This window comes from Polyodon spathula, chromosome 3 (genome assembly GCF_017654505.1).
Source record: "Polyodon spathula isolate WHYD16114869_AA chromosome 3, ASM1765450v1, whole genome shotgun sequence".
Lineage (NCBI taxonomy): Eukaryota > Metazoa > Chordata > Actinopteri > Acipenseriformes > Polyodontidae > Polyodon > Polyodon spathula.
The window spans coordinates 10,353,794-10,378,196 of NC_054536.1; the positions used below are offsets into that span (position 1 = coordinate 10,353,794).

Below are 24,403 nucleotides of genomic sequence, written 5' to 3' on the forward strand. Positions count from 1 at the left end.
ACTGCTTTCACTTTTTTCAGTTCTTAATCCTATTACATTACAAAGTACAGTCAATTCTTTGGCAGACATTGTATAAATATTATGTATCTGAGTATTGTCTCTGAGTCTTTATACTGTACTAATATTCTCATAGTTTTTTATTTTTTTTCAGTGTACACCACTAGAGTGCAGCATAGCAATAAAAATGATTCACCCACTCCTTTCATGTTCAAGGCATCCTTTAGTTTCTTTCATTTCCAGGGTCTATAGGCTATATTTTTATGATAGTACTGATATTTTTTTTTGTATTGATTATGTACCACCTTGAAAAATAAAATACTGATAGTCATATGGTCTGAAAATACATTATTAGTTACAAGTAAAGTAAGAGCTAAGCAAGTGGAATTCCACGATTAAATAGAAACACACCACAGCAATGCCATTATCACTATTGTACAACTTTTTAAAAGATATTTAGCTTACATGTGTGACCTCCATAGAAAACAATTGGAGGGCAGTGTCTGGCTGTTGTATAATACTGCATAGCATCACTCCCAACATCTTCAGGACCAGGCTGTGCATAATCCGACAGTCTAATCTATAGCTGGAACAAATCAGAATAAAACAAGAAATTCTGTGTGTTCTGTGCTCATGATGTCATTTCTGGACAAACTGTGATGATGTCAATCTGAAAACTTAGTGACTAGATATTAAAGCCGAGATAACTTGTGAGCTTGTATTAAAAAGCATCGGTAAAGATCACATATTAAAAAAAAAAAAAGCAGAGGCTTGCAATTGCCTTTTCAAGCGGTTATTAAACTGTTTCCTGTTTCTTCAGATGAGTCTGAATTACTGGAGGAGTTGCCAGTAAGTATGCAGCTGGCTGTTGCAGTAGATGTGAACTACTCCATCGTCAGCAATGTTGAGCTTTTTAAAGTGAGTTCATTGTGTTTTCTGTTATATGCAGTTCTGTAACATTAACTGTGATTTCCTCTTGATATCTGAACTCAGCCACTGAATCCCTTTCACTGATGAATCCGGAATGAAACACACCATAATGTTGGGTTTCATAATGTTCAGGAACACAGAGGAGAAATCTTTTCCACTAAAGCTACCCAGTCGTGTCACAATATCTCTTTTTTATGCAAATCATAAACAGTAATTACTAAAAGCTGATTCATTTAATAGCACTCTTCCTTTGATGTGTTTTCTTCATAGGGCTGTGATAACCAGATGATTTGCGACATATTGCTGAGGCTTAAATCTATTGTATATTTACCAGGAGATTACGTCTGCAAAAAGGTGATTATGCACTTCTAGCAGAATAAGTGGCCTGATGATAACTATATATTTCCTTTCAGTAAGTTATCTTCAAGCAATGATGAAATAGTGTTTATTGTTTCTGATTATAGAAACACATGTGTATATAATAACAGCACAATATATAAAACATATTTTTTTACAGACAAAAATGCTACTTGTTCTTGAAACTGGGGGACCTACAGAAGCTTTGCAGGTTTACATTCTTGAAGGTTTACAGTTTTGAATGTATAGCAGGAGATTTGTTGAAAAGGAGATTGCTTTCTGACTGAAGTTCTGATGGTATATCTTTTTGGTTTGTATCTGCAGGGAGAAATTGGTAGAGAAATGTACATCATTAAGCAAGGAGAAGTTCAGGTACTTGGTGGAGCTGATGGCACTGTCGTCCTGGTCACTCTGAGAGCCGGGGCTGTCTTTGGAGAGATCAGGTCATTTGCGTCATTCTTGTTCATGGATCATAAATATTAAATTGTGTGAGGAATAAACCCATTTTTCTTTTAAAATCCTTTAAGAATCGTTGCAGCAAAGAGCTCCCAGAAGATATCCTATCACAATGGATAACATCTGTAAATTCATGGTTTTAAAGCTTTATCCTCATCTCATCACACAGACGGGGGACAGAGTCTGTAACAGCACTGTATCACACAACACTGCACCCTTACATAAGCATGGCATTCTTAGAACCAGCTACTAATTGTAATCAAACTTTTTTCTCATTAATGCCTATAGTAAAGAACAATGTGTAATTGGCAGAAATAGTGTTACTGGAATACCTATAATCCCAGTTTGCTGGAAAGTATCCAAATTAGGACTGGTGTAAATACATAAAACAGTTTTCAGGATTACTTTTTTTTTTCTTTTACTAAATACTGTAATAGAGTATTGATTTGTATTTTAGCCTGCTGGCAGCAAGTGGAGGAAACAGAAGAACTGCAAACGTTGTTGCTCATGGGTTTGCAAACCTGTTCATCTTAGATAAAAAAGAGCTCAATGACATTTTGGTGCACTATCCTGACTCGCAGAAGGTCCTGGCAAGGAAAGGAAAGTAAGATACCACAATGTATATAAAGCTGTATTTATTGTGTATCAGATCCCCATTAGCTACTATGGGTTCAGTTCTATGTATGTTTTCAAATACTGAATTTGGTGAAAGGTGCTAATAATCAAGTTAGCACATTGCATTTTGGTGCTCTACAACATTATAACCATGGATTAGCAGCATACAATTAAATATTGTCCTTTTTTCCCCCTTATTAAGGAAACTATTGAAGGACAAGGGTAAAAAGGACGATGGTGGTCCACAGGAAAGAATGAAAGGACTCTCCACCCTGTTCAGCATCAAGCCAGAGACCCCCAAGCTCTTCCGTGCATTCATGTCTGCAAAAGGGGCTGGGGGGCTGTTGAGCAAATTGAAGGCAGAACAAGCAAAGGTGCTTTCTTCTTTCATTTTAATTGAAGGAATGGTCTCATATTTAAATGGTTGAAGTGAGTATCCACTCTCCCTGAGGGGCTCCCCTGGTAAAGACTGCAGAGGTGTGAGTGACTAATGAGTCATAACAGGGATTCAACAGGGATTGTTGCATTGTCTCTGGTGCTCCTGTGGGTTAGGGAGATTGTTGTCCTAGTGTTCAATGTACATCATTAAATCTAACTGCATATAGGTCACCTAGCATGGAAATAAAAAACAAATTGTTGAAGAAAGTTGATAGAAATTGATCTTGCAGGGATGCCGCCAGCCTTTCCTTTGAAATGTATATGCCTCCTAACAACATGTCTACATTTATTCCTCAACACAAGTTCTTTTTACATGAACATCTATCTGATTTTGCTGAAAAAAAAATTGTACTTTTTTATTGCTTGTCATAGTTGTAGATGGCATTTTCATTTTCATTATTGTGTTATTTTCTTTTTTAGAGTCAGGCTTATGCTTAGACTCATCAACCACAACCCAAACTTCAACCCAAGATACAACAGCCTTCTCCTGATGCAACTGCCGACCCAAAAGTTACCATTTCAAGAGGAACCACAAACAAACCGCTCATCATCAGCATGACACCTACTGTGGAGAGAGATTGTCAAAGTGGACGTGAAGGGAAATTAACTTTAATGAAACATTAAAAACTAAGAAAAAAGCTTATGGCTACTATTGCAAACTTAGGAAAGGTGCTTCACAGTCATTTAATATGTGCTTAATGTTTTAAATAAAGAGGACATAATATAAAAAATAAAAGAAAGTTATTTATTGTTTGAATCCAATCAGGGAAATGTTGTTTTGTTATTACGATATTGGTCCCATACCCTCACATTAAGGTTAGTAAAAGCCCAGCCACGTGTGTGAAGGGTGGGTTATACAGTCAGGGGAGAGCAGGTTCATGTCTTGGCTCCTCATTTTTCAATGGGGATTCCAGAGGAAGTGTTCCATTGGTTCTGCTGCTCCAGCGGGTTAGGAAGGCAAAACCTCCCCAGGAAATGTCAGCAGCTTCACACAGCCAGGAAGCGAAACTGACTGTATGATTCACCCTGCACAATCTCTGAAATCACAACTGACAGCCAATCTGAAGTAACAGTGAAAGCCAAAAATGTGTACATTTTGGTACAAAAATAATGTTAAGTTAAGATATGCAAATCAATACACTTCCCAACACATGAGATAAAAGCAAGTTTGTAATTAGATTTTATTTGTTTAAACAAGTGCAGTAATATTTATAATAATGAGCAATGATACAGTATACAATGTATATGAGAGTCTGGCTTAACAGCAGCTAAGCATATTCCCCATTTAATAAAATGCAGCAAAGCCATGTTATTTTGAACACATATTGCATGTGTAAACTATTATGCACACATTGTTCATTTGTCATAGTTGCCCCAAAAGTTTTCACACCATCCCATTTTTTCAATACAAAAAGCTATCATCCATACTGGCACTTCTTAACATCTGTAGTTTTCAATTATTGTGTGAAATATCTGAATTTGAAATTCCGAAGCAAAATATGAATACAAAAAAAAAAAAAATGTTACATTTCAACAACATTTGAAAACATTACTATGTAATGTGTAATGCTTGGAAATATAAAACCTTCAAATACAAATACAATACAGCTGAAAACTGAAAGGAATAAGTAATTTTTGGACACTTCTGTTTTACTTGATTGTCTCAATTTCAGATGTTTACTTAAATATTAAATGTTTATGAAAGACTAGTACATGATTTTATTTTTATGACACCACTGAAATATAATGGTAGTCTTTATTTTACGTATACTAGGAACTTGGCATGCCATACAAGCAGCCCAATGATATAACAGCTGAGTCCAGGCTTTGCAGAGATGAACATCCAATCACAAACCACCCTTAAGCATTAAAAAGTAGTTTTCTATACTAATTGGCACTTAAAACACATACTAGACAAAATATACAGTTTAAATCTTAAGACAAAACTATCACAAATATGATTTAAATCAACAAAGTTGAACGCATATTTTTGATTGTTAAACGTGGATTACACTATGAATTATGCGTGTGCAAAAAACCCATCACAGTACTGGCAATCGTACTCGAAAACCAATACTTATTCAGACACTCGGGTGACATCAGCGGAAGTGGGCGGGGCTAACAACATTCATTAAATCCATTTATGTGTCCTGATCTTCACTCTGAAAGGGACCATACACTGCTTTACTGTTTATTAAACGTTTTTTTATTTATCGTTTTTAAGTTCTAATGTGTCAATTTTACTTTTATTGAGCAAGATTTATTCATATGAATATATTTATATAAAGTATCAGTGATTAATGTAGACAGTTAAAATGGAGACCACTTAAGAGCAGATTGCAAATCTTCAAGACGTACTTATTTATTTGTGTTTTTTTACTTGCTATCGTTTTGATTGGAGGGGTGCACTTCAGTGCACAGTAAAGTACGATGAGATCAATCAGAGAAGATAAACTAAGACAAGACATACTATTTATTATTTGAGTGTCAGTTGGTTTTTTTTTTTAATATTAGGTTAATAGGTTCTTACTGAATCTGTAACCTCAAAAATGCAAAAACACACAGTATTTCCAAAAACACACTTGTGATAAGATACATATATGTTGAAGTGAAAAACTAGGGATGAAACTACAATGCGTTGCCCTTCAAAAAGGGCGCACAACTAATAAAAAAAGTAGGCGTGGAAAATATCTTTACCAAAAAATAATAATTTGACTTTATGTACAACAGTGTGTGTATGTGGAAAGTTATTTTACAGGCACATGGATTAAACAAGGGTTAAACAAACCTAACATGGACTAAAAAAAAAAAAAACTTTCTTTTAAAATAATGTGTTTCTAGAAAGAGTATGTATGAACGAATTCAACCACAGACTGCATCCCCCCAGGATTGGCTCCAGACTTGAGATTGGCAGTCGTCACTATCCTACTGGAACCAGTAGCTGATTCAAGGCACCCCCCCGCCCCCACCCCCAATTCCGAGTAATAAAAAAATTAATTGTGTATTACTCGCACTCAGAAAAACAGCCTTGTTACGAATATCTGTTTGTTTTCTCTGCAGGGCATAAGAGTCATGCTTCCTCATGAACTTGCAGCAGGGGTCGGGTCATTGGGAGGACTCAGGTTACACATGTTGAAATATGACGTCACTTGCTGAGGCACTTCTGCTAATACACATTGGGCAAGAGCTTCTTTCGGAGCCTGAAATGGAATACAAACATTTTTAGTGACCTTTGTCACTCATTGTAAATGTGCATGGTTTTAACCATGGTCTTTACAATGAGTTACTACACTTAGCATGCTGTAAATTTGCAGTCCTGCATTGACAGTATATATAAAGTAATGCTTCCCCGTACATCATGCTGGATTGGGGTCATTAGGAGGCTGCAGTTTAGTCATGCTGAAGTAGGATGTTACTTGCTGAGGCAATTCTGCCAATACACACTGGGCAAGAGCTTCTTTAGGGGCCTGCAATAACATCCAAACAAACAAAGCTTTAAAAATACAAATGATTTCCATGACCTATAAAGATCATATTTTGATGTAATGTGCAGCATGCAAATATTCTGAAACAACTGTTTCAAACATGTCGCTTGTGATCTGACATTAAAATCACGTCTTTCCATACTGTTGCAGTAGTCCTATATATTACTAAAACGATGGTGTGGGCAAAGAACTGACAAATTGAAAAATTACTCTCCCCCAGTTGTGTCTTTGACTCAGAATTCTGGTGTGCTTAACAAAGTTCATTCTTATGCATGTCTAACGTCTTGTAACACTGTTCGTATTATAATATGGTTAAGAATTTTTTTGGTATTATTTATTTACAGAGACATCATCATAAGTTTAAAATGTACTATTACTTGTAATAGCCACAGGCCAGTGATGTATGCTTATGTTTAGAATACAAGATAGATTGCTGGAGATACTACATCAGACCAGCAAAAAGCCAGTGTAACACCAGTTTTTCCTGGTCCTATAAAAGGAAGCTGAAGGTAAGGTAGATGAAAGTTCAATCAATGACAGCTCAGTGATTATTTTAGTACTCACATTTTGGAATTTCCGGAAAGGCACAAACTGCACTATATCTCTGACAGCTGGTTGGCCAGTGGGTGATCTGAGAGTCCCGTCGTCTCCGTCTAGAAACTCCATGGCACTGAAGTCTGCTCCTCCCACACCAACAATGATGACTGACATGGGAAGCCTCGAAGCATTTACAATAGCATTCCTGGTTTCATCCAAGTCTGTTATTACACCATCAGTAATGATCAGGAGGACAAAATATTGCTATGTGTAGGAAAAACAAAACAAAACAAAAAACAAGTAAATCACTTTAGATGTATGACATTAGCTGTGTGACAACAGAATGCCAGAGCTTAAAATAATACTTGTGCAGCCACGTCCTCACTAGCTAACACATATCTAACCAATACAGAAAGGTGTCTAATAAACCATGACCCCACTGCTAACCTATCAATGTGCTGAGCTCTGTTTATAGAAAAGCTGCACAAAAAACCTTAAATACACAAAATGAGTTTCCCATAATCCCATGCACTGGTAAGTTCGCAATAGCTACAATACAGCAGATACTTACAGTGGCAGCCTTTGCTGCAGAGTTCTGTTGTGCTGCTTCTGAAGCAAACTTGGCAACGTGGTTTATTATTGGAGAGAAATTAGTTGGTCCATACAGCTTCACTTGAGGAAGGCAGGCTCTGTAAGCATCCACTACTCCCTGTATCCCTAGATTAAAAGAAAAGAGAATTTAACAAGGCGTCCGTCTAAGAGGCTGCAAGGTGAGCAGGAAGTATGATCATTGGGTTATGTGGTGAAAGAAGCTGATTGTACTGTGTGTCTGAATAACTAAAGCAACCTTGAGTAAATGTACAAATATTGTACAGTAGATCGTACAAAGATTGTATGGAAGAGTGTAGTAAAAACAGATAGATTTTAACATTAAATAACACATTTAAAAACCACTGTGAAATTCTTTTCTTCTCTTTTTATTTTTTAAATAAATGCACATTGGTACAAATATTATACTCCTACCTGCACAGAATGGGTTGGCTGGATTGAAGTTTAATGGAAACTCATGTGATACCTGCAAACAATCCACAGTGGCAAATAAACATCAGCAGATAAAACATAGAACACTAAATAATACAGAGGAAGTGTAAAATGATATACATTTACCTGCCAAGATGGTGGTATTTGGGCGCCAAACCCAAAAGCCGGGAACATTTTGTCACTATTAAAAGAATAATTTGTATACACTGCATTTTTATATATATATATATATATATATATATATATATATATATATATATATATATATATATATATATATATATATATATATATTGTTAATAGACGTAAATAAATGACTATATATGCTACACACAACATTAACACATCTAAATGAACCACTGTTGAAGCATTTTCTGATAACTTCCAGCAGAGGGTGCTACAGGAAAACTTATAATGAATAAGTAAAACATACTTTAATCTCAGTTTTCATATAAACAGTGTATATTTACAGTTAGGCCTTAAACATGCTCTATTTAGTGACGTTATTAAGGGGATAAAAGAAAAGAAAAAAAGACTTACATATACAATAAATGTCAGAGCAGTAATGCATGTACTTACCTGTCATAATCCTGAATCACCATCCCAACAGACCAGATGGCCATGAGATATTCATTAAACCCCTGAGGACTAATGTAGTGAAGAGACTCTGGTGACCGAGGGTCTCCATTAGACCCAGTGAAATCTATTCCAATCTGACAAACAAAAATAACATTCGCTCTGAAATCCTGTAACACAAAGCATCTTTTCTGGTAATATGTTGCAGTACTCATTTATGGAAAGTATGCTGCTTTTAATTTTGTTCAAATGGTAAATTATATTTTTCAGTAAAATAAATAAATAAATAAATCATTGGTTTAAATATTCATCTCCTGAAATCGGTACTCACAGTAAAATTAATCTGGCATCCACCCATGATGTAATCTAAAAATGTATACTCCTTCACAACCTGTAAAAGATTAGGCTATTTTAAGCAACAGGAACACAGTTATCATCATTTTGTTTTAACATTTTGCATAAACTTAATTGTAAGACTGCATTGACCTTTTGAGTTTACTGCTAAGACAACGAAAGTATAATAACACAAACCATTCAGTTATAGTTATATAGTTATATATGATAGAACCAAAGACAGACCAAAGAGACATTATCTATGAGAAACACTGCAACAAGAAATACATTATTTCCTGTCCAAAGGTTATGCAAAGTATTCAGGGTGTCTGGTGCTTCTGACCTGGTCTACCACTACCAAAACGCGTAACTACAGTAAAACCAGCAGACCCTGAGATATAACCAGCTTGTACAGGAGTAGGGAAACATAACAGAGCCACTGGTTTAGTGGCTGTTTGTACACTCGTGAAGCACATACTCATTTCAATGACTCCAGGGTGGAATTAAGGACAAAGGGAAAACAACTCGCTGTCATGTACACACCTGGCAAGATTTGACACTCACAACTCCAGAATTTTTGTAGTGTTTCTTCTTCTGCTTCTTCTTCATGTTAATACATTCAAATTCAGCCTGCATAAAAAAATGTAAATCAACTGGTCATCAAAACTACCAATTGATATGTGTGGATATGTGTTCAAAGTTTCTGGTTCACTTATTATCATACAATACAGACTATGACCTTTTGAAAAAGTGGATTTAGGTCCTTATCTGTATTCCCTGGATACACATACTGTTCATATAAATAACATTGACAACACTGTTGCTGTACTGCTTTACAGTACTGTTGTATATTTAAGAGCGCTGTACAGCCCACAGGTTTCAAATTGCTTTACTGTTTAAGAGCACTGTACAGTGTACAGGTTTCGAATTACTTTGTTATTTAAGAGCACTACAACGCACAGGTTTCTAATTACTTAATTTTTTTAAGAGCACTGTACAGCGCACAGTTTTCTAATTGTTATTTAAGAGCACTGTACAGAGCACAGGTTTCTAATTACTATTAAGAGCCCTGTACAGCGCACAGATTTCTAATTACTTGTTATTTAATAAATTGGACAAAACTTCTGAGCACAAATTCCATCTGTGACGACTGTAAACTTACTGGTGTAGTTCGTGAAGCTTCTTGCAGTTTTGATAGGTTAGTCTCAAAAATTCCAATCAGATCATGTGAGCCATCATTATCATAATCATAGCACTCCACCTGGAAAGCACAGACTTTTAGTTAGGGAAAAAAACAACAACAAAAAAAAAGATGCATCTTTACAGAAATGTATATGCAGCAAATGACAATTGCATGCTCTCAAATGATTAGGTACTTGTTACACTATGGGTACCGTGCAAGTACAATGTGATGATTAGCTAACGATGTTTGGATAACACTGTTAAAAACACAAACACAGATTCAGACTGAAATGTTGCTAAAGTGATGTCATTAAATGCAAAGTTTTGACAATGCATATTAACCGATTTTTTTTTTTCAAAATAAATGACAGCATTATGATAAGTACAGTATAAGAGGGAATAGACACCCATAAAATAGCCTGGACAAAAAAACCTCTTAAAGTACATAGAGCTAACAAAACAATTACAGTTGTGACACCTGTCGCACAAAATGAATATTTAGTGGTCTACAGGAGTGCACCACTTTTAGCCTGGCCTGAAATTCTAAATTTGTTGTTTAAAATAAAATAAAAAACAAGCGTTAAATGTATGTTTGCTCTTCCCCTTTTAAGAGCTGGTTTTAGGAAACGCTGCCCTGTTAAATGTATTGGGGGACCTTGACCTTTTTAAACCCTGCACTTAGGCACTATAGAACAGAACTTTTTCCTGTTGGGAGTTATTTTTGCTTGTGTTTGCTGCAGGATATTTAAAATGTGTACAGGTTTGCTAAGCAGATTATGTTCTAATGTACAACTGCATTAAGGTAGAAGTATACTACGTTTATCTAGTTATTTTGTTTGTACAGTTTTAAACATTTTTTCTTGTTTCTTGGATATTTTTTACTTTTGTTTTTCCTGGGTTGGACTACAAACACGTTTTGATTTTTCTACCAATTTTTGAGTTTTTTTTTTTTTTTTTTTGCTGTTGGACTATTTTTTGAGAATACAAGACATTGTTTTGTGTTGTCTGATCGCTATTGCTTTATTGTATCTATGTGAATATTGGTATGTTGTGGGAGAGCTGAAGCGGTCATGCTAACATTTTCTTTTCTTTTCCTTTGTGGTTCTTAGCTGTGCCTCAAGCACTATTTCTTTTCCAAACTTGTTCCATGCTCACGGGTCTGCTACTGTTCACCTGGTTTACAGGTGGTTATAAAATTACACAGGTAACAAGGATCAAAGTTATGTGTGCTGCTTGTATGTGGTTTGGAAATTTAAATGTTTTGCAATCAACGAACCTAGCAGTCCTATTTTTGCTGTCAATCTGCCTTTCTGCCGTCAATCTTTTACAGTATTATGTGTTTATGGTAGAAACATATTATGATTCTGGGAATACTGTTTTGGTCAAAGGTTGATTATTACACAGTAAATCTCACCTTGTATATAGTACAATGACTTATTAGATTTTTTTTTCATACCTATGAGTGAACAAAACAACTGAACATCTTTTTAATGCTGCACTTTATATATAGTATATAGTATATATATATATAACAAACCTCCTGACAGAAGGGGTATGGTGTCAAACAAAGGTTGAAAAAAATAGCTTAGAAGAAAAAAAATACCATGTAAAAGACAACAAACAAACAAAAAAAATCTAATTCACCTTTAACATAGGGAAACGTGTGCTCTAAGCAATGATGGCAATTTTGTTAGCTCTGTATACTTTAATGGCTGGAAAGGATTTCAACCCGTGCTATTGTCTCACCACAAATGTCCAGATCTCATTAATAACTGATATTCTGTTTTATAAGCACTATAACACACTTGAAGGCATGCGGTTGTACTGACACGGCCCTCTTTGTCTGGTGTGGGCTGTCTCGGCACAAATGAGCTCCACATCCATCGGATGTGGGTGGCACTCACATATAGAAACTCACTTGTTATTTGGGCTTGTTTATAAGAAAAGCATTTCATAAAAGTTAAAATCATGATTTAGTAAATCATGTTTATGCTGCATTATTGTTGTAACAGAGTCCTAATGACAGAAAACAGTCATGTACTGATAGTGCTCATAATAACCTGTAATACAAACAGCTTGAATAGTTTGTTGTTATCAGCAACCTTGGCAGTACTTCCTCGTCTTTAGAAGTTATTAAAGAAAAACAAGACCCATTCTTATGACAATGGTCTGGTGTGGTCTTAATGGCCCCATTTAGAGCAACAACAGTATGCTGGTTATCACACCTGCGGACATCCGGCTTGCCAAGGTGTGACTAGGTCTAAACTGATGTGAAACGTTTTTCATAAAATTCTGTAGGTTTATTTCAGTACTACTACATATTTGGTTGTTAGCTTTTCATGCTACATCTACTGATAAAAAACAAAGTAGAAGTTGCTACATTCCTCTGGGAAGATTAGTGTTTTTTTTTGTTTTTTTTTTAGTAAACTGCTTTCTCCAACATCACCTATCCTTCCATGTTTTCCCACACTAGTTACAGAATTAAACATGAGTAGTTACTCAAAGTCTATAAAATAACTAGGCTGTATTAAAAAATCCTATTTAAATTTTGTGATTAAAAGAGGCAAACCCTATAGAAGTGGCCATGCAAGTACAAGATGCCACTGCATTGCAGTCAATCCAGACACTCTACAAAATAAATAAGAATTTAATAGACATATGGGGTGAACCTTGATGGGCTTCTCCAAGTCGCCATTGCAAAGAGACCGCATAGGTATTTTGAACGGTTTCCAAACAGGGTTCAGGTTGTTTTTGATGACCTGCAAAATGAAAAAAACACAATATATAAGGAGAAGCCTACACTAGCTATTTAAAAAAAAATAAAAAATAAAAAAAAAAAAATTAATTACAATACATTGACTGTAGAAAATCATAGTTAAAACCTGGAACATAAGAATGAAGATAAATTGCTGAATGTAGTCAGAATTGTTAAATAACCTTTCCCAGAAAACGTGATATGTTTATATTTGTCATTTAAAAAAAATATTATTCATACACTTTTCGTTTTAGTTATATATTGAAATTTCCAAAATTGTTGCATAAGGAATCTGTTAAGGAAAAACTTGATGAAAAGCTTGGTCGTCTGACATAAAGTCTGGAGGGTGTACAGCTGCATACAATAACACTGACTTTCCTCTTGTGTGGTGCCTACCAGGCAGGTAATTGCAATGTTTTCCATGAGGCATACAGTACTTTAAACTTTGTCTAAATCCACTTGGGTCTTGTCCTTCTTAAAGCTACAGTAACCTCTGTCTATCTTTATCAGCTAAACAAGAGAAACCTTACTTCTGTTCTGTGTGCCAGCTGCCATCCTCTGTCAGTTTGCTTGTAGAACTCCAAGTAAGGGTCTGATTTGCCAAAGAAATCCTAAATGTTACATAAAGTTTTATTAGAACAGAATATGATAATGTTAATCTTCATTATTAGCAAAAAACGTGCTGCACAAAACCAGAAGCTGGTGGCTCAGTAGATCTTCAACTACACATGACCAATAATAATCATATTTCAAAATAAAAAAAAAACAGCACTCCCCCTTTTTAAGGTGGCGTGTTATGCTGTGGAACAGGTTACAAGGCTGTACGATCACGGCTCCCATTTCCCCCATAATGCCATTACACTAACACTAATATTCTTGTTATAAGGAGGAACACAAATAGCAATCTCTTAACTATGACTCCCAACTACAGTGTTACAAAAGGGAAGCACCTTACATCAAACAAATCATCTTAGCGTACCTTGGTATGTCACTTAGAGTACCTTGGTATGTCACAGCAGCTGTTAAGAGGTGCAACCGTCCGTATACTAGTCTTCTGGGATGTAATACTTTTGTATTTGTATATGGGAATCCTTGCAATAAGCATGTGGCAGCCTCAAGACAATACCTTATAATTCCTTTATCTAAAATTATAACTTGTTTTTTGTTGACCTTGTTATCAAGTTTTCTGGCCTGCACCTCAAAATTGACCACTTTGTTGTCCTTTATTTCCTCTGCAGTAATCTGGTGAAAGATAAAATACACAGATATGGTAAGACAAGCATCATCAATGCGCCAATTCACCAAAACTAACAGATAAGATTACTTGGTAAAATGTGTAACTACGACAATCCTACTGAATAGACACACAGCAAACATTTACAATTAGGAAAGCTTACCGAAATGGTTCCTTTCCCTGCAGGCTTCTGATTCTTTAAAACAAGTGGTCGAGTCAGTTTCTTGCTTGACACAATCTAACAGAGGATACAGAATAGTATAACTCAATTAAGAACAGTATTATACAACATAGAGTATCTCTGGTATTATTGCGAAATATGAAACAAATGTGTCTCTAATTTAGATATAGTACAGTAAAGACAATATACAATGTAATAGCAACATATTACAGCTGTGTCAGGAGTCATGGAAGTGGGGAGTTAAATAACAAAAACATGTCATTTTTATATCCGTCAAGTAATGTTATAAAACACAATTATCCTTAAATGTTTTCCAGCACATGTTGTTTTACATATTTTGAGAGTTTATATAAAAATAAACTTTATTTTTGAAGAACAAGGATTTGTCCTGATTTGATAGAATAGCTGAAGTTTACTTTCTGAACATCTGTTTGTTTTCAGTTTTCATCTAGATAAATCAAGGCACAACAATAAATAAAGCTATGGTAACCCAGCAACTGCCACCAATTTCCTGGTCTGCTGGGCCCAACAAGCCACAAGCCTGTGCAGTAAACTGATTGAGATAAACAATATAACTCGCTTTACTCCACAGGTCCTATATGCAAAATATCATAACATGTAATCATATTGAAAAAATGTAAAACAAATTCAGCTTTGTAGTCTGCAACAATATTCTTTTAACGTCATTGTATTTTTCTATTATTACTGCAGCACAGACAAATGTATACCATTGACGCACAGAGAGCAGGTGTACAGTCAGAACATAACTGAAACGTTTCAAGAACACATTTTTGTTTGAACTGTAACTGCCTTCGCTTTAGCTTAGATGAGAAAGTAATTTAACAGGAAAGACCACATACATGATCCATTCCCCTTGCTGTTCACCACAGCAAGTACAGTGCAGGTCAATTTACTTACCTGTCCCACAGTGCATTCAATTTCTCCAAGAAAGTCATCATCGCTGAGGTCAATCGTTTTATTGTCAATGTCATAAACACCAAACTTCAATTTCTGCACCAACTCAAAGTAATAGTCAATGACAAACTTCTTGGAAAACTGCGGGTTAAGACAGTTTTTAATTTGTTCTGTGCGGCCCACCTGGGAAGATAAAACAACAAAATGGAAAACATTACATTGCTGTGATCTCCTTAGGATCAATCAGCAACCACAAAACAGAAGAGCATGGATTGGCCGAATGGTCTTCTCCTCTCGTTCAGAATTCTTAAGCACTAGTGTTCTTATGTTTTAAAACCTTTTCAATAAAAAGAGAAAAATAAGAAAGCATTCGTGTGCCAAAACCATGTTGTTATTTAAACCTACAATACGTTTTGAAGGCTGCCCCCCTCACCTCAAACCACTGCGTTCCTGACATGTTCATGAGGAGCACACACAAAGGGTCAGACTTGGAGACCACATCTTTATCCAGGAGGTTGTCACAGGAGACACTCAGCTCCACCTTCGTTACACACTGTGCTGTCATCTGGGACTGTAAGGAAACAAAATACACAGTTCAGTACGTCAGTAACATACAACTCCCGGTATGGCTGCAAATTCAAAACTCCATCAGTGTGATGAACAAGCAGATGACCAGGAAGTATAATCAACAGTATACACAGAATAGAACAATACATTAATAATAATGTTTAATCCCAATTTCAGGGATTCTTCAGATATATGGGAACATTTAAGTATGACATACAGATGGATGGATGCATGGACAGACAGACAGACAGGCACCCCTCTGCAGTATGCCCCCAGAATCTAATATTGTCAATAACCTCAGCTAAATAACAGGAATACCAAGTTTCATGACAATTGGATTTTTGGTTCTTCAGATGTTAGCAAAAATGGAATTGACATTAATTGATAAAAATTGACATTACTGCCAAACAGGTTTCAGGGGAGAGTTCAACTTCAGTCCCTACAAGTAAAACTTGATTTAAAAAGGAGCTTTCTCATAAAGTGTACTAACCAACTTATTAGTGTATATATTTCAGTGAACAATCTTGATTGTGGGACATGAAAAAAAAACTTTGTTTGCCAGCTTTTACAACTATTGCAACAGCAAAACCCTTCAGTATATGTTTCAAATGATGTATGTTCTAAAATCAACAAGTATGCCAGCATTACACATCCCTCCCCCGCTGTAAATTCAAAATGAGTGACAGCAGCATGTTGGCCGCTGGTGACCATGACATACTGCATATCAACAGTATGTACAGAATGCAACAGAGTAAGAACATACAGACAGGCACCCCTGTATATCAGATTCTGAAGATATTCTCAGTATCTTATGCTGAATGAGAGTATGTGAGCAGGACCATTTTGCGTTGAGTGTGGAATCAGCTTTACTAAAAACATAACAGTACTCAGTGGAACCGGATCTCTGATATTTGTATCCGGTTTGTCGGTTCCAAAGCAGGAACCGGGTACCCGATTTCAAAGGAATCGGTTCGCACAGCTCTACATTTTGGAAGTAATTTACACTAGCAAGTTTCATGCAAGTCGATCCACTTTTATTGTGCCTAAAAACACAAGCCAAGTTAGTAGAAACAACTGGGGCACCCTTAACCTCCAGTGCTTTTACAGTTGTGCCTATTTGCTTGGTGCTGGCCAAGGTTGCCCCAATTGTTTCTTCTAACTTAGCTTGTGCTTTTGATACAAGTTAGAAGAAACAATACTCTGATACTCATCTGCTGTACTGTCTGATCAAATTTAGTAGCTGTAATGTTGGCATGATAAATAGCCATTTTATTGGGGGGGGGGGGGTAATTTAAAAAATAATCTGTTGACAAAACGTTAGCATATAAATAGAACTGTATGATGTCTTGTTTTGTTTTTTTCTTTAAAAAAAATGTTCAGTTTAGGTTATAACGTTATGTACAGTCAGAAATGCCAGCATATTATGTTTGTTTTATTTATATTTCACATGTTAAGAAAATTCCTCTGTTGGTTATTTTCTGAAAGGGCTTTGGTAAAAGCAGGAAGCAGTTATTAAAATGAACCTTGTTGGAATTTGTATGCTAGCAAAGCTTACTGGTATGATTTCTCTGGCTTCCTTGATTAAAAAGAGAAGACATTAATTTGCAAAGTAACATTATACTGTATATGGCAGATTCCTTTTGATTTATTTTCATACATTGCCAGATGCCTGAAGAGAGATTAGAGACAGGCAGGAGGTGCAACTTTTAATTTACCCCTTTAAAGGATTAATAAATTACTTGGATAAATAATACAAACTAATGCCTTGAAGTAAAACTGTACATTTGCAGTTTCAGATGAAGTCCCTCCTCCAACTAAAGATGAAGGCACTAAGTGAGTTACCTAGAGATGTCATCATACTGAAACAAGAACTGAAATCGTCCAGAGAGCGAGCCAATGAGGAAGTTGCAAAATATAAAGAAAAAGAACCTCTACCTTTAAGTGGAAATGTTTTAAAATGGTAGAACATGCATGAATCAGAAGTTCCACTGCTAGCAAACCTAGCAAAGCACTCTTTGGGTACACCTGACACCAGCGTGCCATCAGAACGTGTTCAGTACAGCAGTTGCTATGGTAACTGCACAGATAAGAGCTCTCAAGGCCAAACATGTTGACCAGTCAGTGTTTTTGATGAAAAACCTTAAGTGAACAATACTGTAGTTCAGGGGTGCCCAGCTCCAGTCCTGGATGGCCGGTAGGTTTCTGTTTTTCGTTCCATCTAAGCCCTTAATTGTCTAATTGAATTAATTATTTGCTTAATTAAACAAATGTAACCCTTTTTTTTAACTCTTATGCAGCTGGAGATTTAAAGAGACCTATAAAACAGACTAGGCTACAGCTCTCTAGGACCAGAGTTGGGCACGCCTGCTGTAGGTGTAATTAAATTATATATATATATATTATATAAGATATATGATATATTACGAATAATATATTATATATATATATATATATATATATATATATATATTATTATATCAATCATATTATATATATATTTGTATAATAAAAAAATGGCCATTTCAGTAAAGCTTATATTTTGTTTTTTTTTTTTTCCCGAATAGGCATTTCATGTAAAAAAAAAAAAAAAAAAAAGACTAACAAATAAATACTGTACAACCACTACCTCGTTTTATCGGGCATGTCAAGGGCCAGTATAAATCCTCCACGCAACCTGCTTTTTCTCATTTTTCCTATAAAAGGCACCACGCCATTTTAATTCGTATAGCGGAGGGTAATTGCTTCTCATCAACTTCAGTCTCCAATAAATTTCACGAATCTTCATCTCCTTTCCCAAATGCACAAACCCGCTGCAATTCCCAACAACAACATAGGAGGCTTGTTGCTAGGGAGCTGACATCACTGTCTTCTGGCTTTTGCGAGTGCGTTGTTGCCACACGTGAGCACCTCGTTGGCTAAAATAAAAACCGTTTCAGCAAGTAGATACTTAATTTGCTTTGTGTTATTGTGCAATGCGTGTGTATATAACAGTACGATACTAATGCTTTGTTTTTAATTGTTGTGTTTATTGTTGTTTGTGATGTGCAGTACGAAATAAAATGAACAGTAATTCTAAGTGCCTATGTATATTGCAGCTAAGGCATGCGCAGTTAGACAGTAAAAATGGGAAGCCATCTACAAGACCGCGATATATCAAATCTGCAGTATGGCGAGGTGCGATATAAAAGGGGATGGGCGTGTGCATATGTGTAACGGGGTACTCACGTCACTTTATTTAGGCACGTTTGATTTTGTTATTGTAGTATATTCACGTTTTGATTGGTCACTTTGATTTGAATGTTTGTTTTACTTTAACACATTATAAAGCACGTTTATTTTGTCACGTTACTTTGTTGTAGATTTGCACAGATCTCTCTGGCACGTTGATGTTCTCCTGTTCTCAGCCCCTATACGTGCTAACTGAATAATTAAGAAGCTGAGCACCTGGTATAAAAGTTCCCGATTTCAGCCATTCGAGAGATTGGATTTTGTCATTGTGATGGGAACCCTGGTTTGTCAGCAGTGTTGGTTGGACGCAGTCAGCAGGAGCAGATAATGAATTCGACTTGTTTGTGTTCGGCGGTGGGTTGGGAGAAAAATGAAAAAAACAGCCGCAAACGTTTAGAGCGAGGCTCCTGCTGTGCTTCCTGTCTCCCTCCGAGTGTGTGTGTGTGTGTTTTAACTGTTTTAGAAATTTGTATTTTAAGCTGTTGGGGTTTTAGAGGTTTGCTGCAGACGGGGAGTTTTTAAAGTAGTGGTTTTGTTGTTGTTTTAGTAAGCACAGCACTGCACTTTGTTTTTAATTACAAATTGACCGTGTATTTTTTTTTTTTTTTTATATATATATATATCGAAAAGTGCAACCCCATGCCGTGTTTGTGTATTCTGGACTTGTCATATTTGTTAAATATAGTTTACCACCAGTATTTAATAAAACAATGTTGGTTGTCCTGTATATTGTTCTGGTTTTAGTTTATGTCCTTCTTTGTATTCTGCCTGGCTGATCCCATCCCGATCAAAAAGAACAAGTGCCCTCTCGGGTGCGACAGACACACACACAGAGAGACACAGAGACAGAGCTCTGGGGAAAATTAAGAGACCACTGCAAAATTATCAGTTTCTCTGGTTTTACTATTTATAGGTATGTGTTTGGGTAAAATGACATTTTTGTTTTATTCTATAAACTACTGACAACATTTCTCCCAAATTCCAAATAAAAATATTGTCATTTAGAGCATTTATTTGCAGAAAATGACAACTGGTCAAAATAACAAAAAAGATGCAGTGTTGTCAGACCTCAAATAATGCAAAGAAAATAAGTTCAGATTCATTTTTAAACAACACAATACTAATGTTTTAACTTAGGAAGAGTTCAGAAATCAATATTTGGTGGCATAACCCTGATTTTCAATCACAGCTTTCATGTGTCTTGGCATGCTCTCCACCAGTCTTTCACATTGATGTTGGGTGACTTTATGCCACTCCTGGCGCAAACATTCAAGCAGCTCGGCTTTGTTTGATGGCTTGTGACCATCCATCTTCCCCTTGATCACATTCCAGAGGTTTTCAATGGGGTTGAGGTCTGGAGATTGGGCTGGCCATGACAGGGTCTTGATCTGGTGGTCCTCCATCCACACCTTGATTGACCTGGCTGTGTGGCATGGAGCATTGTCCTGCTGGAAAAACCAATCCTCAGAGTTGGGGAACATTGTCAGAGCAGAAGGAAGCAAGTTTTCTTCCAGTACAACCTTGTACTTGGCTTGCTTCATACGCCCTTCACAAAGACAAATCTGCCCGATTCCAGCCTTGCTGAAGCACCCCCAGATGAGTCCAATTTTCAGCTTTGCCCAACACCTGGTCGTCTGATGGTTAGACGGAGACCTGGAGAGGCCTACAAGCCACAGTGTCTCGCACCCACTGTGAAATGTGGTGGAGGATCGGTGATGATCTGGGGGTGCTTCAGCAAGGCTGGAATCGGGCAGCTTTGGCATGAATCAAGCCAAGTACAAGGTTGTCCTGGAAGGCCACTTGCTTCCTCCAGCTCTGAACCCCATTGAAAACCTCTGGAATGTGATCAAGAGGAAGATGGGTGCTGCCACACAGCCCATTGTGCCATTTTCGGAGGTGGTTTGTGGCGCTCCCCTGAGTCTATATCACTTTCAATGGTGGTTCTACATGCTCGGGTTCAAGAGATATGCATGAAAATGTGTTTTTCAACCCTGTCATAGACATGAATGAGGCTGAACACCCTGAACATATTTTTGCAAAGAATTGCTACAAATTTATGGCATGTTGCATGTTATCTGCAAACCAAATCGACCCAGAATTTGGGACTTAAATGAAATCAGGGACAGTCTGTATTTAAAACTGTGATTACATTTGAGATAAACTAATGTATCCTGTAACAAAACTGCAATAGTGTATACATCTGATATTAAAATACATCGTGCAAACGATTATAGATATATGCTATTTGAATAAAAAAAAAAGTACACCACTACAGAAAAAAACAATTCTTACATTCGTGCATAACATGATAATTCATATAATGTAATAACCCATAGTTTGTTATATTACAACAAAATAACACGTTATATTTTAATTGAAAGGCTGTGGAAATAACTTTACCTAAAAACCAGAGCAGCCATGAATCTGGGACGTTATCGGAGCGTCCCTGAATCTGGGACGTTATCAGCGCGTCCATGAATTTGGGACGTTATCGGCAAAATTATAGCGGCCTAGAATTTAGGACGTAAATTAAAAGCCAAAGCGGCCCCGAATTTGGGAAGTTATCTGCAAACCGCAGACAAACTCTGGAACGTAAATGAAAACCGGGCAGCCTATATTTAAAACTGTGATTACAAAAATAACATAAAATGATTTTTTTTCACATTAGCCTACGGCTAAAAATGAAAACTAATAAAATAAACATTTCAAAAGAAAATATTGTGTAACCAGCTGTAAACTGGTTATATGTAGGCCTACATATAGAACTGTAAAATCGAAATCATTACTATTATAAAAAAGAAAATAACTCCGTTCACATTGTGTAACGGGAATGCGCATTCAGGGGAACATACTTCAAAGCAGCCCCCTTATTAGCACAATCATGTCCAGTACATTGTAAAATACAGCAACTGGACACCGGTGATTGCTTTCACGGATAACTAAGTTTTGCGAAGATGGTGGAAACTCTCTTCTCGCTTTGTTTACTGTTCCAACCAGTGTGTGTGTGTGTGTATATATATATATATATATATATATATATATATATATATATATATATATATATATATATATATATATATATCTTATATATATATTACAACTGTTTCAACTGTTTTGCTAATTACAGTGAAATACATATTGTCATTGGTAACATTCACCCCTTTTCCTAAGCACGGCTACATCAGCCTAAGTTACACATTGCCACCCAGTCTCTGACCAGCTGGACGAGTTTCATCTTTGCACAGGTAGGGGTATGGTCTGCTGCCATCCAAAACTTGATCCCTAATTTGACAGGCTTGTTTGTCGTGTATTGTATCCACCGACGCCGTGCTTTTGTCGGAAACAGTTGCTTGTCCATATATTGTTTTATGTTTAGTTTGAAACAGGCAATGCTGTTTTCAGTGAAGTCGTTACAAATTCCTGCTGCCAATGCAAATATATCTGTAGCTGCTCTCAAATCAAAACGCAAAAATATCAAGATTTCTCGAAAAATTCTTGTAATAGTAATATTATAAGACAGCAAACTATATGCTGACGTAGACAGCCAGACGGCAGCTCTCCATGGAATTGATACGATTACAATAGAGATGTTGATAACACATATCTAGAATTCAAGAGCAATATTGTATTGAAATGCATACTGCTGTAAACTCAGCAGAGGTAGAGATAACAAACGGACTTGTATACATATACAACATATACAAGTTATAGTGCTTATAACTTTTTTAAAATTACTTTTGCGATTCTGACTTTCAAACGCCACCAGGATATTTAACATATCTATTTAAGAAAAATCAAGAACAGACAACCGCTGATCTTTAACCCACGCAGAGTATTGACGGGCAGGCTGGACTGACTCGTCGTTGGAGCGGTTAGCGACTTTGCTCCTGACTGGAGGGTTGAGTTCAGTCACAGATGTGGGACACATTGCTATTTGGATGGGAGACTGCCTTGAAACGTTTTCATACTAACCTTTGTATTTTATAACATTAATTAAAAAAAAAAAGATGCCTATGATTAATACGTTGTGTGACTAACTTGAAGCTATATGTTTCAATATTAACTAAATCGAGTTATTAATCAAAAATCAATTACATAAATGACTTGTTAAAATATCTGGATACTGGTACTTGACTGATTACTCCCTTCTTAGAATAGGTTTTGTTGAAGAAAAAACATATGCTTTGCTTTTGCTTTCTATTTCACAGTTTTGAACCAGGCCCACTAAATCCAAGCGCCGCCACTGCTATATTCTACCTCCCCTGTAATAAAAAGGTGTGTCCATTTTTTTCTACTTTTCGTTCTTTGTAGTTTAGCATGTGATAACCTTTTGCGAACCAGTACTCAAATAAAATGATTATACTCACCCCATTCATACCATATCAAATGTCATAAATCTGGTTAATCCAACAGACACAAATACATTTAATAATGTTGTGAAACTTTAATTTCTTAGTATTTCCTGGTTAATACCTACACCCACAGTACTCACGGTGTGTAACACACAGCGCCGTACTAACTGAACACCGCCAATATTTTACATAAACGTGTTAAATCTGAACTAAAACGTTAGAAATTATAAATCTCAAATTACACAAAACCATTTCAAGGTGCATTTTTCTGACTTTTCTCGTGATAAAATTATGACTACGATTGTGTAACAAAGTTTTACGAATTACCTATATAAAAAAAAACAAAAAACAAAAAACCCCAAAACCTTATTGCTTACCCAAGTAGACAGATCACCGAGGTTTTTTTGGGGGGGGATTGCAATGTAATCCAGACTATGCAATCACATGTAAATACTACACATATCGTACTGTATTTACTTGGCTGAAACCAAGGTGCATCCGAGTTTGACTAGTGAAATTATCCTGCCCTGCCCAAACATACACACTGAGCATGCACTGTAATAATGTGGGCTGATATCTGGGTAAAACTGAAACCATAGACACAGTTTCTAGAAAGGCCAGATTATACACGATTTATAACAAAAAAAAAGAGAGAGAGAGAGAGAGAGAGAGAGAGAGAGAGAGAGAGAGAGACGCGGGTTACATGTCACTTTTTCAACGATTGGGAAATGCCCCCCTCGCATTGCATCAGTGCTCAAACTTGTGTTTGTCAATAATGTATACGGTTATGACCCAGCGAAAATGAGGCGGCGTTGGCGCGCAATATATTAAGGGTGATTTCAAGCATTGAAGAGAAAGTAGAGCACCGGAGTGAAGAACAGTTTGTTTTTTATTTATTCATTCAATTGGGACATTTCTCAGTCGTCATACGATTTACGATGTCTATGGTCTCAATTCTGTAAAAAAATGTTTTCTGGTCGAACAGCATGATTGCAGGCGGAACTATCTAACTTGTTTGTTCTTGTTTCTTTCCGGACCGGGGTCAGAGTTGAGCTTGTATACTCAAATATATTCTCAAAGATATTCAATTCCAGGGATTCTCAAACTTTGTTTTGTTGACAGACCCTTTTTCAAATGCAGTATTAATCACGGACCACCAACTGAGAAACTGACTGACAGAAATATATACATGTACGTTATATAAACACATACTGTTAGTGATGC

General features: G+C 36.3%; 2 protein-coding genes across 3 annotated transcripts in view; one reads left to right on the forward strand and one right to left on the reverse strand.

Moving 5' to 3' along the window:
• Window positions 1-3,488, forward strand: part of LOC121307749 (cyclic nucleotide-gated cation channel beta-3-like) — a 12,281-nt gene extending 8,793 nt beyond the window's left edge. Inside the window, exons 13-18 of the mRNA XM_041240017.1 lie at window positions 818-915; window positions 1,198-1,281; window positions 1,609-1,727; window positions 2,198-2,344; window positions 2,558-2,729; window positions 3,214-3,488. Of these exons, the coding sequence (XP_041095951.1) occupies window positions 818-915; window positions 1,198-1,281; window positions 1,609-1,727; window positions 2,198-2,344; window positions 2,558-2,729; window positions 3,214-3,231 (638 nt within the window). The 3' untranslated portion in view covers window positions 3,232-3,488. The remainder of the gene's footprint in view (window positions 1-817; window positions 916-1,197; window positions 1,282-1,608; window positions 1,728-2,197; window positions 2,345-2,557; window positions 2,730-3,213) is intronic.
• Window positions 3,489-3,950: 462 nt separating this feature from the next.
• LOC121312707 (copine-3-like) lies at window positions 3,951-23,836 on the reverse strand. 2 transcript variants are annotated; one of them, XM_041244400.1, is made up of 17 exons: window positions 23,557-23,836; window positions 15,466-15,603; window positions 15,036-15,215; window positions 14,100-14,174; window positions 13,873-13,944; window positions 13,233-13,313; window positions 12,617-12,706; window positions 9,928-10,026; window positions 9,309-9,395; window positions 8,764-8,823; window positions 8,436-8,569; window positions 7,983-8,037; window positions 7,839-7,890; window positions 7,387-7,532; window positions 6,843-7,079; window positions 6,149-6,260; window positions 5,902-5,993 (listed from the first exon to the last, which is right to left on the reverse strand). In XM_041244400.1, exons 2-16 carry the CDS (start codon window positions 15,595-15,597, stop codon window positions 6,150-6,152), a joined length of 1,611 nt encoding a protein of 536 aa, XP_041100334.1. In that variant the 5' UTR covers window positions 15,598-15,603; window positions 23,557-23,836; the 3' UTR covers window positions 5,902-5,993; window position 6,149. The 2 variants fall into 2 exon arrangements, with proteins under 2 accessions (XP_041100333.1, XP_041100334.1); XM_041244399.1 differs by lacking the exon at window positions 6,149-6,260 and having other exon boundaries at window positions 3,951-5,993.
• Window positions 23,837-24,403: the final 567 nt, after the last annotated feature.

What these genes read in the sequence shown, in the direction of transcription:
- LOC121312707 (XM_041244399.1), bottom strand. Translation starts at nt 15,597, where the DNA reads ATGACAGCACAGTGTGTAACGAAGGTGGAGCTGAGTGTCTCCTGTGAC. An exon ending in CAGGAACGCAGTGGTTTGAG is followed by an intron (nt 15,216 to 15,465) that starts GTGAGGGGGGCA and finishes TTATCTTCCCAG; the next exon opens with GTGGGCCGCACAGAACAAAT. An exon ending in CTGCAGCAAAGGCTGCCACT is followed by an intron (nt 7,080 to 7,386) that starts GTAAGTATCTGC and finishes TCCTACACATAG; the next exon opens with CAATATTTTGTCCTCCTGAT.